Raw genomic sequence first — 13,753 nt, forward strand, 5'->3', positions numbered from 1 at the left:
CCTGCTCCGCCCGCGCGCGCGCGCGAGAGAGAGAGAGAGAGAGAGAGAACCTGCCCACTAGGAGGCTTGTGGTTCTCCATTACCCCCCAGCACCCGTTAGGACTGGTTCTGGAACAGGCAGGGGGGGCTGAAAAAGAACGATTAGAATCATCTATACTACTACTATCACTATCTCTATTTTGGTTAAATTGTTCGTCAGGCTAGAAATATGCTAAACATACTACGGTTGCAGGGGGTGCAGAGCCAATGAGCACCAACATGTCCAGCAGTAGAAGGCTCGATCGTCAAACTGTAGATGAAGCAGAAGCAGAGGCGTTTGCAGACGGCGACGACGTTTATTTTCTAACTTATCCATAGTGAGTACAAAGTAGCTATCCAAAGTCAAACGGGAGAAAAACGTTAATAACAGTCCAAGGTCGTAATCTGTATCCAAAATACGAAAACTCTGAGTGGGGTTGGGCTAAATGACCAAAACTTCGCCTGATGTGGGACTAATCCACACAGCATGGCGAACAAGAAACAATTGAGGAGACAGGCCTCTGGTGGCCGGTATTTGCGGCAGCGTTGCCAACGGTAACACAGGTAACTCATTTGACTAGATTTTACCTGCAGCGTTTGTAACACTGACAGTTAAAATTACCCACTTAGTGGGTAAATATGTGGGGTATAGTTCGGGCTGGTCAGTGACCAGGTGAGCACTTGCATGACCATGATATAAAGAGAAGGACTTGCCACCAGGATTCAGTCCTCCAGCAAACATCGCTGTGATAATTCCCTGGCAGATCTGGGCGAAACGTCGTGTCAAGAGAGAGAGAGAGAGAGAGAGAGAGAGAGAGAGAGAGAGAGAGAGAGAGAGAGAGAGAGAGAGAGAGAGAGATAACAACATGTAAAGTAGCAGTAATAAATATAATTCAAAATGACTCGACTGGATTTGACAATCCCCTTTAACACGTTGCTTGATAAGGAAAATAGGGAAGACTATACAAAGCTGATGCAGCAATCCTTTTTAATAATTCCAATAATTATGTTATTGTTATTATACAATTAAGTTTGTTCATACTTACCTGGCAGATATATATATAGCTGTATTTTCTGAAGTCCGACAGAATTTCAAAACTCGCGGCACACGCAGTGGGCGGCCAGGTGGTAGTACCCATTCCCGCCGCTGGGAGGCGGATATCAGGAACCATTCCCATTTTCTATTCATATTTTATTAATGCCACTGTCTCCAGAGGGGAGGAGGGCGGGCAATTTAAATTATATATATCTGCCAGTAAGTAAGTGAACAAACTTAATTGTATAATAACAATAACATTTTGTTCATGCCACTTACCTGCAGATATATATATAGCTGAATCCCACCTTCGGATGGTGGGAAGAGACAGAATAGGATTTTTTAGGAAACTTAAATTAAGTAGATGTATACATCTTGGTTCCTCACCTGTTTAGCAAAGTACTCTGTGATTACTGTCACTTAAGGCTGCTTTTGCTTAAATCAGAGTTGCCAGCCAGGTGGAGACCTGTAGTGCTGGTGCGCTCTGGATGATCTGTCAACGGGTACGAGACCTCAACGTGACAAGACCATCGAGCCATACATATGAGGGCAACGAAGCAACTGACCACCACCTGACCAACTATTCAAAAAACCCTTACAACTACTAAAGGATGGGAGATCTTCACATAAGACTCACCGCAACCTAAAAACACAACAATAAAACTAACCTAAGCCTAACTAAGGGGAATAGGGAAAGGGAAAAGCTACTTCCGGACCCCAAGACTGTGTCCGCAGAAACGTATGGCCCCAGTGAATTACAGTCGTCATAAATCGTTCTCACATCCCTTAGGTAATGTGAGGCGAAGACGGAGTTACTCCTCCAAAAGGTGCAATCAAGAATGTCCTTGATTGACATATTCTTTGGAAGGCCAAGAGAGGTAGCGACAGCTCGAACTTCGTGAGCTTTCACTCGTAAGAGGCTCAAATCAGTCTTCTGGAAAGATGAATGAGCCTCCTTAATGACGTCCCTCAGAAAGAAAGCAACAGCATTCTTAGATAAAGGTAACTCTGGTCTCTTCCACAGCAGCCCAGAGATTACCTGAGGGACCTCTTACCTCTTTTGTTCTATGTACATAGAACTTGAGAGCCCTGACCGGGCACAGGGCTCTCTCTGGTTCTTGGCCCACCAGACTTGACATACCCTTGATCTCGAAAGTTTTCGGCCAAGGATTCGAAGGATTTTCATTCTTCGCCAAGAAAGTTGGGTTCAAAGAGCAGACAGCATTGTCTCCTTTGAATCCCACTAAATTACTAAAAGCTTGAATCTCACTAACTCTCTTAGCCGTCGCAAGAGAAGTTAGGAAAAGAGCCTTCCTTGTCAAGTTTCGAAGAGACGCTGCCTGAAGCGGTTCGAAAGGGCTTGACATAAGGAACTTAAGAACCACGTCAAGGTTCCATGAAGGAGGTCTCATGCGAAGTCTCGAAAGATTTTAAAAGATCATGAATGTCCTTGTTGTCAGAAAGGTCAAGGCCTCTATGCCTAAAAACCGCTGACAACATGCTTTTATATCCCTTGATGGTAGGACCGCTAATTTCTGCACATTCCTGAGAAAGAGCAGAAAATCAGCTATCTGGTTCACAGAGGTCGAGGAAGAGGAAACTCCCTCCTTTTTACACCATGCCCTGAAGGAAGCCCACTTCGATTGGTAAACAGCTCTTGTGGAAGCACGTCTTGCATTTGCGATTGCTCTCGCAGCTGCTTTCGAAAAACCTCTCGCTCTGGCCAACTTTTCGATAGTCTGAACGCAGTCAGACCCAGAGCGGAGAAGTTTTGGTGAAACCTTTCGAAGTGAGGCTGTTTGAGTAGATCTTTCCTCCAGGGCAATGTCCTTGGAAAGTCTACAAGGAAAGACATGACCTCTGTGAACCATTCTCTCGCTGGCCACATCGAGCAATCAGGGTCAACCTCGTCCCTTCTGAGGCCGCAAACTTCCTCATGACTTCCCCCAAAATCTTGAATGGTGGGAAGGCGTACAGATCTAGACCCGTCCAATTCCAAAGCAACGCGTCTACAGCGATCGCTTCTGGATCCAGGACCGGGAGCAATAAAGAAGAAGTCTCTTGGTCCTTGACGTCGCGAATAAGTCGACCAGAGGACGTCCCACAAAAACCTCCAAAGGTCTCGACACACTTCTTTGTTCAAGGTCCATTCCGTCGGTAGGATTTGTTCCCGACGACTGAGAAGATCGGCCCTGACGTTTTGCACTCCTGCAATGAACCTCGTCAGGATTGTCACCTTTCTTCTCTTCGCCCACAGCAGAATCTCCCTCGCCAGGAAAAAAACAAAAAGTTCTGGAGTGTGTTCCTCCCTGATTTTTCAAATAAGCGAGTGCTGTGGTTTTGTCTGAGTTTACCAGAACAATCTTGTTCTTCAAACTCCTTTCGAAGAACTGCAGAGACAGAAAGATTGCTGGAAGCTCTTTGACATTTATGTGCCAGGCTACCTGTTCCCCTCCCCAGGAGCCCGACACTTCCTTCCCTCCTAGTGTTGCTCCCCAGCCCGTGATGGAAGCGTCGGAGAACTACACCAGGTCGGGGCTCAGAAGACTTAGGGACAACACCCGCCCACCTGTAGCTTCTGAGGGCGAACCACCATCTTAGATGGTTCTTTATAGGAAGAGATATTCTCAATATGGCATTGAGATCGTCCTGGCCTTCCACTCGTCCGCAAGGAAAAACTGGGGAGGCCTGAGGTGCAGTCTTCCAAGGAAACAACCTTTCTAGCGAGGAAATGGTTCCCAGCAGACTCATCCATTCCCTCGCCGAGCAAGTCTCTTTCCCTAAGAAGGCCGAGATCTTTTCTAAACCTAGCCGCTGACGTTCCTGGGACGGAAACGCTCGAAAAGCCACTGAATCCATCTGAATCCCCAGATACACGATGGACTGTGTCGGGGTCAGATGCGACTTTTCGAGGTTGACAAGAAGTCCCAGGGACTTTGCTAGGGCTAAAGTGAACTGCAAGTCCTTTCAGACACTTTTCTCTCGACGACGCTCTGATCAACCAGTCGTCGAGGTACAGGGAAACTCTTATCCCCGAAGAGTTTAGCCACCTCGCCACATTCTTCATGACTACGGTGAACACCATTGGAGCCGTGGTCAGGCCGAAACCACATAGCTCTGAACTGCCACACTTTTTTGTCTAAGACAAACCTTAGATACTTTTTCTTGGAAAGAGGGTGGATCGGGATGTAAAGTAGCGTCCTGCAAGTCTAAGGAGGAAACCATCCAGTCGCCCCGGTCTCAAGGCTCCCAGAACAGAATGAGGCGTCTCCATCGTGAATTTGGTCTTTTCCACGAAAAGATTGAGCCTGCTTACATCTAGACTGGACGCCAACCTGACGACTGCTTCGGTACTAGGAAAATCCTGTTGTAAAAACCTGGAGACCCCAGGTCCGCGACTTGTTCCACCGCTCTTTTCTCGATCATTTGTTGTTGAAGAAGATCGAATAACACTTGCTTCTTCTCTCCCTGATAGGATGGAGAAAGGTCTCTGGGAGTCGTAGAAAGAGGAGGAAGATCTAAAAAGGGGATCTTGTACCCCTGCTCCACGATCTTGAGGGACCAAGAGTCCGTGTCCCTCTCTCTCCACGCTCCCGCAAAAAACTTCAGTCTGGCTCCGACTGGTGTCTGAAGGACATGCTTCTCACTTGGAAGGCTTTGATTTAAAGGAAGCTCTTCCTCGTGAAAACCCTCTCCCTCGAGGAGCTGCTCTCGAGGGGGGGGAGCCCCACGAAAGGGCTTAACCTTCTTCGGCGGTCGAACCGAAGCTGAAGAAGTTGAAGGTACTGCTGAACGTCTTGTAGACTGGGCTAAGAGGTCCTGCGTTGCCTTCTCTTGCAAACTGCTAGTCAGGTCCTTTACTAAAGTCTGGGGGAAGAGATGGTTCGAAAGAGGAGAAAAAAGCAAATCCGCTTTCTGAGCTGGAGTAACTGAACGAGCTGTGAAATTGCACAGCAAAGCTCTCTTCTTCAATAAGGCCGTTCCAAAATGAGAGACGATCTCCTCCGAACCATCCCTGACGGCTTTGTCCATACATGCTAACACGCTGGACAGCTCCCCCAGACTGAGAGATTCTGGGCTTCTCGCTTGCAGATCCAGAACTCCCAAGCACCAGTCAAGGAAGTTGAAAACTTCAAGAGTCCGGAGCAGACCCTTCAAATGATGTTTGTTTGTATGGTATTTTTACGTTGCATGGAACCAGTGGTTATTCAGCAACGGGACCAACGACTTTACGTGACTTCCGAACCACGTCGAGAGTGAACTTCTATCACCAGAAATACACATCTCTCACTTCTCAATGGAATGGCCGAGAATCGAACCCGCGACCACCGAGGTGAGAAGCAAACACCAAACCAACCACGCCACCGAGGCGCTCCTTCAAATGATGGTCCGTCTCCGTAGAGGTCCAGGTCTTCAAATGATGGTCCGTCTCCGTAGAGGTCCGGTCACTTTAGCAGTGGATAAAAGAGACCTCCTCTGCGAATCCACCAAGCTGGAGAAATCTCCTTGAGCTGAAAAAGGGATACGAACTCCCACTTCTTCTTTGGTTCTATACCAAATACCCCCTTTTCCGCTGAGTCTAGCTGGAGGCAATGCGAAAGTCGTCTTGCCTTGATCTCTCCTTCGTACCATCCAATCTTGGAGTTTCTTGAACGCCCGTTTAGTGGAGAGCGAAGTTTTCATCTCAACAAACTCCGGAGTTTTACCAGTCTTAGAGGATGAAAACTGCGAAGGAGGAGACTTGGGAGCTGCAGGCTGAAACTTGTCCTCGAAGGACGAACGCAACAGCCGCACGAGAACTTTATAATCTGAGATTGAAGGGGCAGCAGAAGGTTCCTCTTCAACCGAGTCAGCCGAACTACTCAGCTCTCCTTCTTCTCTAAACGGAAGAGGAGACCGCCTGTCCGGAGAGGGCGTACGAATGTCGGGTCTTGTCTTAATCAAAGGACCCCTATCCTTACTGGATGAAGCCTTATTTCGGCTGTCTTCTTTGTGGCGCTTACCACTTGAAGCAGGTAGAGCGTCCTGACGAGGACGAGCGTCCTTAGCGACACCCGAGGCAGCCTCACTTGCCAGAGAAGCGTCCTTACGTTTCTTACACGAAAGGGAAGACATGTTAGCCGGAATACGTGCATGTGCGCGCAAAACTAGCGTCTTGGGGTACGACTTCTTGGTCGGAGTCCCCAAAAGCGTCTTGAAGAGCGTCCCCTGCCAAGCGTCCTGCCGAGAGTCCTGACGCACGTCCTGCCGACGTCCCTGCCAAGCGTCCTGCCGAGCGTCCTGAACAAGCGTCCTGACAAGCGTCCTGTCAAGCGTCCTGCCAAGCGTCCTGCCTAGCGTCCTGCCTAGCGTCCTGCCTAGCGTCCTGCCTAGCGTCCTGCCTAGCGTCCTGACGAGCGTCCTGTCGAACGTCGTGCTGAGCGTCCTGCCGAGCGTCCTCAAAAGCGTCTTGACGCAACGTCTTCCTAGAGGACGAACGAGATCGGCGAATCGCCGAAGGAGACGTGATCGGCGAACGAGACGAGTAGGAGCAGGGAAGAAGGAGAACTGCTTTGTCCTCTTGACGGGCAGTCTAAGGTCCTTCCTCCGCTTAGGCTCGACTGCTGCTGGGCGAGTCCTCTGAGCCATAAGCGTCGATAGCTGGTCCTGAAGGGACAAAAGAATGTTCTTCGTTTCAATACCAAAAAACCAATCAGATACTTAAAAGCGAGTCAAATCCAAAAAATCCTGAGCAGAGGTCTGTAAACAGTTGTTTACCGACCGGCGACAGAAAAAAATATGAATAGAAAATGGGAATGGTTCCTGATATCCGCCTCCCAGCGGCGGGAATGGGTACTACCACCTGGCCGCCCACTGCGTGTGCCGCGAGTTTTGAAATTCTGTCGGACTTCAGAAAATACAGCTATATATATATCTGTCAGGTAAGTGGCATGAACAAAACTGTTTTTATTTATGTACCAAGTAACTTGCATCACCTGATGAGTTATGTAATTTAATAAATTGGGGATCGTCTTGTATGGCAAAGATACATTTAAACCTACAATTTTGCATGAAAAATTGGATATTGTATTATGCGCAGGGTCGTATTATATGCTGGCATATATGGTAATTGCACAACTATTAAATTTTCTGAAAGTTTACTGAACAATAAACATCACTGTGAATGCAACTGCATAACTTGATGTTTACATTTTGTTCGTTCACCACTCAATATGGAATTATTCCTTGAATAGGCTATTTATTATGAAGATATGCCAATACTATATAAGGCAAAAATGGTTTCATCACCTTTATTATACATTTATATGAAGTGAATCTTTTCATTTATGTCAGTAGTTATCGCACTGCGGCCAAGGCTCAGCTTTCCAATAAACATCATATTCGTACGCAACACAGACAAATCTGCGATACTGCAGTTTATACCTGTGATATAGACTGAGAAGTAGTCCACGGAAAAACCCATGGTTAACTGACCCCGCAGCTGCAGATCTGCAACTAAGCGATGACCCACTGTCCTGTTGTGCCATTACAAGTAGAAGGTGTGAGGATGTGATGGGGGCGAATGTTATGCCCTTGGCCACCGGGCCCCGAGACACACATACTGGGGGAAGGCACCCTGCAAGGCTATCATAAATTGTGGGTGTTTACATTAATAAATATCAAACAGTATATTCAATATATAAAAAAGTAAGAAAAGATCCCACCAGAAAAAGCGAGTTTCATGACAGTCAGGCAGGTGCTCACAAAAGTGTCTGCATTGTATGATGGCCGAAAGCAAACTGGAATATTTACTTCTGGGCAGGTGGGTATTCCTGCCTACTGGACAGTAGATACTACCTAACCACCTTGTTCGAGAGGTTTAGTGGCCATTTTCCAGCTTCCTAATGTAATTCCTAATGTAAAGGACCTCAGGGTTTGTATATTGTGTAGGAACAACTAATTAATGACCCATTCACCACCACACATCCAAACTGCCCTCTCAGCATTATAGTTTTAGGTAACTTCACAAAACAAATCACTATACCTTTTTGCGACTTTTCAGTTCTTGAACTAGTTTTTTAACGTCCATTTCTGGGGCTCCATCAGTTTTCATTTGACGAATCAAATCACCCTGGAATTAAACAACAACATCAGTATAAATTGCCATGATACCACAATGCTACATTGCCTAAATAACTCTCAGTTTGAGAATTATTTTATTTAATGCTTTAATTACTGAAAGGACACAAGTTACATTAATATTTTAGATAGACCAACAAATAAATAACTTGAAAGAAAAATTAATTCTTCCTCTAGTTTAGTTTGAAATTACACCCGTTACAAACTTGATAAAAATTACATGCAGTATCATGAATGTTTCTCTCTTTCATGTTTTAACTTGAGTTTCATAGTGTAACTTCATGATGCACATCAGTACTAAGTATGGAATTTTTATTATAAAATTAATATTAATAATAATTGCCTGTATAATTGATCTAGCCCTAAATCCCCCAAAAACCACACCAAAATTTACCACATTGGCAAAACTGTTACCTCCTATTCTGTCCGCCAGTTGGCAACACTGTCATTGACGGTTACAAAACCTTCCCTTGAAAATCAGTTGTGATAGGCAGATCATGGGGTAGGATGGGTGGGACTGGATAAATTATACAGGTTAGTATCATTAATATTAATTTTATAATAAAAATTCCATATTAACCCTCTTACGCCGGAGCGGTAAAAAAGAAATTGTCTCCCGTGTGCCGGAGGTGTTTCGGAGTGAGCGCAGAAGCGGAAAAAATATTTTTTTCAAAAAATCACAGCGCACTTAGTTTTCAAGATTAAGAGTTCATTTTTGGCTCCTTTTTTTGTCATTGGCTGAAGTTTAGTATGCAATCATCAGAAATGAAAAAAATTATCATTATCATATATAAATAATGCGATATATGATAGCGCAAAAACGAAATTTCATATATAATTGTATTCAAATCGCGCTGTGCGCAAAACGGTTAAAGGTAACAAGTTACTTTTTTTTTCGTTGTACACTAAATTGCGATCATTTTGGTATATAACACATTGTAAAACGATAAAAGCAACACAGAAAATATTATCACAAAATAATGCATGAATTTGTAACGCAGACATAAACAAATATTTTTTTCAAAAATTCACCATAAATCTAAATATTGTCCTAGAGACTTGCAATTTCTTTCAAAATGAAGACAAATGATTGAATATTACTATACTGTAAGAGTATTAGCTTACAATTGCAGTTTTCGACCATATCTGACGAGTTAAAGTTGACCGAATGTCGAATTTTTTTATATATATATTTTGTATATGCAATTATTTCGGAAATAAGAAAAGCTACAACCTTCAAATATTTTTCGTTTTTATTCTACATGAAATTGCGCACATTTTCATATATAAAACTCTATGAAATGCCTAATATGAAACGGAGCAAATATTCCGAGAATGGGACGTACGCATTTCAGAGATTTGTGGCGGAGAATCCGCACGCGGAGGGAAGGAAATTTTTGTTTTTTTAAATTCACCATAAATATAAATATTTTGCTAGAGACTTCGAATTTATTTCAAGATGAAGATAAATGACTGAATATTACTAGACTGTAAGATTTTTAGCTTACAATTACGTTTTTCGACCATTTCGGTAGAGTCAAAGTTGACCGAACGTGGGTTTTTCTACTTATCGTGATTTATATGCAAATATTTCAAAAATGAGAAAAGCTACAACCGTCAATTATTTTTTGTTGTATTCTACATGAAATTGCGCACATTTTCATATATAAAACTTTATGTAACGGCTAATTTAAAATGGTGCAAACATTACCACAATCGCACGTATGATTTTTTCGGAAGAGTTACGGCGCGGACATAAAGAAAATGTTATTTTTTTCATAAATTCACCATAAATCGAAATATTGTGCTAGAGACTTCCAATTTGTTGCAAAATGAAGGTAAATGCTTGAATATTACTAGAATATAAGAGTTTTAGCTTACAATTGCATTTTTCGACCATTTTGGTAGAGTCAAAGTTGACCGAAGGTTGAAATTTTGGCAATTATCGTTATTTATATGAAAATATCTCAAAACTGATAAAAGCTACAACCATGGGTTGTTTTTAGTTGTATTGTGCATGAAATTGCGCACATTTCCATATATAAAACTTTATGTAACGGCTAATTTTAAAATGGTGCAAACATCACCACAATCGCATGTATGATTTTTTTCGGAAGAGTTACCGCGCGGACGCAAGGAAAAAGTTTATTCATAAATTCACCATAAATCGAAATATTGTGCTTGAGACTTCCAATTAGTTGCAAAATTAAGGTAAATGATTGAATATTACTAGAATATAAGCGTTTTAGCTTACAATTGCGTTTTTCGACCATTTTGGTAGAGTCAAAGTTGACCGAAGGTTGAAATTTTGGCAATTATCATTATTTATATGAAAATATCTCAAAACTGATAAAAGCTACAATCATGAGTATTTTATTGTTGTATTCTACATAAAAATGCGCACATTTTCATATATAATACTGCATGTAACGGCTAATTTACAATGGTACAAAAATTATGTCAAAGTGACGAAATAATTTCCGAGATGTGTCACAGATACTTTTTAGTGCGGCAAGAAAGAAATTCACGCTTGCGCGCCTGCGTAACGATTGTAAACAAAACAACACCTTGATCCGTGAACTTCCAGCATCCCCCAAGGCGCGTGATTCAAAAGTTTTAGGCTGGTAGGCCTATAAGTATTTTTCCGCGAATTTAAAAAAAAACTTTTGTAAGTCGACGTAAAATACGTCCAGTCGGCACACGGGAGACAAAAAATGTTGACGTAAATTACGTCCAGTCGGCGTAAGAGGGTTAATAAACATTACCTTATTATAATTTATCTAGCCCAATTAACCACATTGAGAAGGAGGAGGGAATCTGAGTACAATTTCCCTTTCGGACAGAATAGGACATAAAACAATCAAAGAAATATATATCATAGGCAGTTAAAAACTCAACCCGAGGTCCAAGATACATACTAAGAACTCAAAGTCTCCTACCATAATGCCGCCAAACTGCAGTAGTAAAGGACAAAGAGTAAGTCTGTCTGTACTAAAGTCAGGTGACCGACCAGGTGACCAGTCAGACGAAATAAGGACACCAAGGCTGCACCCTGATGACTTATCAAGCACTACAACGACACCTGCTCTCTCACGAATGTCTGGCGCCAAGAGAGAGGAGCGGGTATTGACAACTCTTTCCCTGAAGGATGAGTGCCTGGACTGCCTGGGCGATTCAAAGCTAAGCAAACATTGGGGGTGTATTAACGCAACCCAACGTTGCCAGCAGCGATATCGGCTCATGAGCAACTCCTGACTCCGAGCTTTCTGGTGCCAAAAGAAAGGAGCGCGGAGCAAAAAGGCGACTCAGTCCCGAAGGACGAGTGCCAGCAGTCCAACCTGGTCTCATGTTAAACGATCATCGCACAAGTGTCTGACTCCAAGAAAACAGGTGAGAAAAAGTAGATGGTGAAAGAGTCACCAGATGACAGCAGACGATCCATCGACTACGTAATTCCCTATCCAGAAGGACAATGGAAGAAGCATGAGTCGTCAGGACAAGCGAACCAGTGGCTAGTCCTAGGTTGGCATCGACTTTGGGAGAAGCATAGTCGCCAGTGCTGACAACCCAGTGGCTGGTCCCATGTCACACTGACAATGGAAGCAGCATGAGTTGTCCAGCAGCTAGTCCTTGTCATCAACAACACCTAAATACCAAACTGCCTAATTCCCATTATAACTAAACCAAAAACTGCCATAAGTTATAAAGTAAAAACGAAAAATGATATTGTTATGATACAATAAAGTTTCATACATACTTACCTGGCAGATATATACATAGCTATCGACTCCGTCGTCCCCGACAGAAATTCGAATTTCGCGGCACACGCTACAGGTAGGTCAGGTGATCTACCTGCCTGCCGCTGGGTGGCAGGACTAGGAACTATTCCCGTTTTCTAATCAGATTTCTCTCTTCCACCTGTCTCCTGCGGGAGGCTGGGTGGGTCCTTTAATTGTATATATCTGCCAGGTAAGTATGTATGAAACTTTATTGTATCATAACAATATCATTTTCATACATTCAACTTACCTGTCAGATATATACATAGCTGATTGACACCCTTTGGTGGAGGGCAAGAGACAGCTAGTTTACTGACTAGACAGGTAAACAACATATGTTGTAGGTATTTATAGACCTTAGTTTCCTCTGTGTTTCTAGACCAAGGATTGACTTCCTAGCTATTGCATAGGAGTCTGCTTCATCTCAAGAGCCTTAGCGAGATAGTGATCTGTGGCCAAGAGTTCTTGTGGATCTGTCGATGGGGTCTCCCTTCCACTTACTCGACAGAATCCTAACTGGCGTTTGTCAATGGGAGCACATCCGCTTATATGACAACACGCACTTATTTAAGGAGCGCAACACCGATCCCGATCACCTGTTCCTAACATGAGGGTTCGCGCTAAATTGAAAGAGAGTTATCCCCCCAAACTCCTTTCAAACCTCCAATAAAAATCATTGAGTTAAAATAAATTCAACTCATTATTAAAGGATCAGTGTCGGCTCCTTATCCCAGCAACGTATCCGCTGATACGTATAAACCAAGAGAGAAGAAAAAATCTCTCGTAGGTTAACTTGAAGTCCTTCGTGTAATGATGAGTCAACCCATAGTTGCATCTCCTATATGTTAAAGCTAATATGTCTTCCTGACATATTGTTACGAAAAGAACAAGAATTTGCAAAAGCTCGCACTTCATGAGCTTTTTAAATTCTCAGCTGTTTTGAAGGTATCATCAAGTCACTTATGAAGTGCTTTAGAGATCACCATTGTTTCAAAGAAGACTAGGACTTTCTTTGAACTGGATCTCATCTGGATGAAGCCTAACGCCTGGCTTTGCGCCTGGCTGGCGCGAGGAGTATCCTGTTTAGAATACTCCTGGGCGCCTGACAGTCGTAAAACTCTTCGAATACTCTGCCGTCTGGAAGGCGCATCTTGCTCTTGCTCCAAATACTCCTGGCGCCTGTTAGGAGTATTAAGCTCAGCATACTCCTGGCGCCTGGCAGGAGTATCGCGCTTTCGAATACTCCTGGCGCCTGGCAGGAGTATCGCGCTTACGAATACTCCTGGCGCTTGGCAGGAGTATCGCGCTTTCGAATACTCCTGGCGCCGTTAGGAGTATTAAGCTCAGAATACTCCTGGCGCCTGGCAGGAGTATCGCGCTCCGAATACTCCTGGCGCTGGGAGGAGTATAGCGATCGGAATACTCCTCGTCCTCTGAATACTCCTGGCTGCTGGCAGGAGTATCGCTCTCCGAATACTCCTGGCGCCTGGGAGGAGTATCGTGCTCGGAATACTCCTGGCGCCTGGCAGAAGTATCGCTTTCCTAGGAGGAGCCTCGTGATCGGAATACTCCTGGCGCCTGGTAGGAGTATCACGTTCCGAATACTCCTGGCGCCTGGGAGGAGTATCGTCGCTCATCGGAATACTCCTGGTGCTTGACAGGAGTATCGCGTTCCGAATACTCCTGGCGTCTGTTAGGAGTATTAAGCTCAGAATACTCCTGGCGCTTGGTAGGCACATCGCGCTTCGAATACTCCTGGCGCCTGGTAGGAGTAAAAAGTCTAGAATACTCCTGGCTCCTG

At 44.0% G+C, this 13,753-nt stretch overlaps 1 protein-coding gene across 2 annotated transcripts in view; it reads right to left on the minus strand.

The window, feature by feature from the left end:
• Positions 1–13,753, minus strand: part of LOC135200302 (glycine--tRNA ligase-like) — a 674,105-nt gene that overhangs the window by 606,735 nt on the left and 53,617 nt on the right. For both annotated transcript variants that reach the window (XM_064228841.1, XM_064228850.1), the window contains exon 2: positions 8,079–8,165. In XM_064228841.1, the coding sequence (XP_064084911.1) occupies positions 8,079–8,165 (87 nt within the window). The remainder of the gene's footprint in view (positions 1–8,078; positions 8,166–13,753) is intronic.

This window comes from Macrobrachium nipponense, chromosome 23, assembly GCF_015104395.2.
Source record: "Macrobrachium nipponense isolate FS-2020 chromosome 23, ASM1510439v2, whole genome shotgun sequence".
In the NCBI taxonomy this organism is placed as follows: domain Eukaryota; kingdom Metazoa; phylum Arthropoda; class Malacostraca; order Decapoda; family Palaemonidae; genus Macrobrachium; species Macrobrachium nipponense.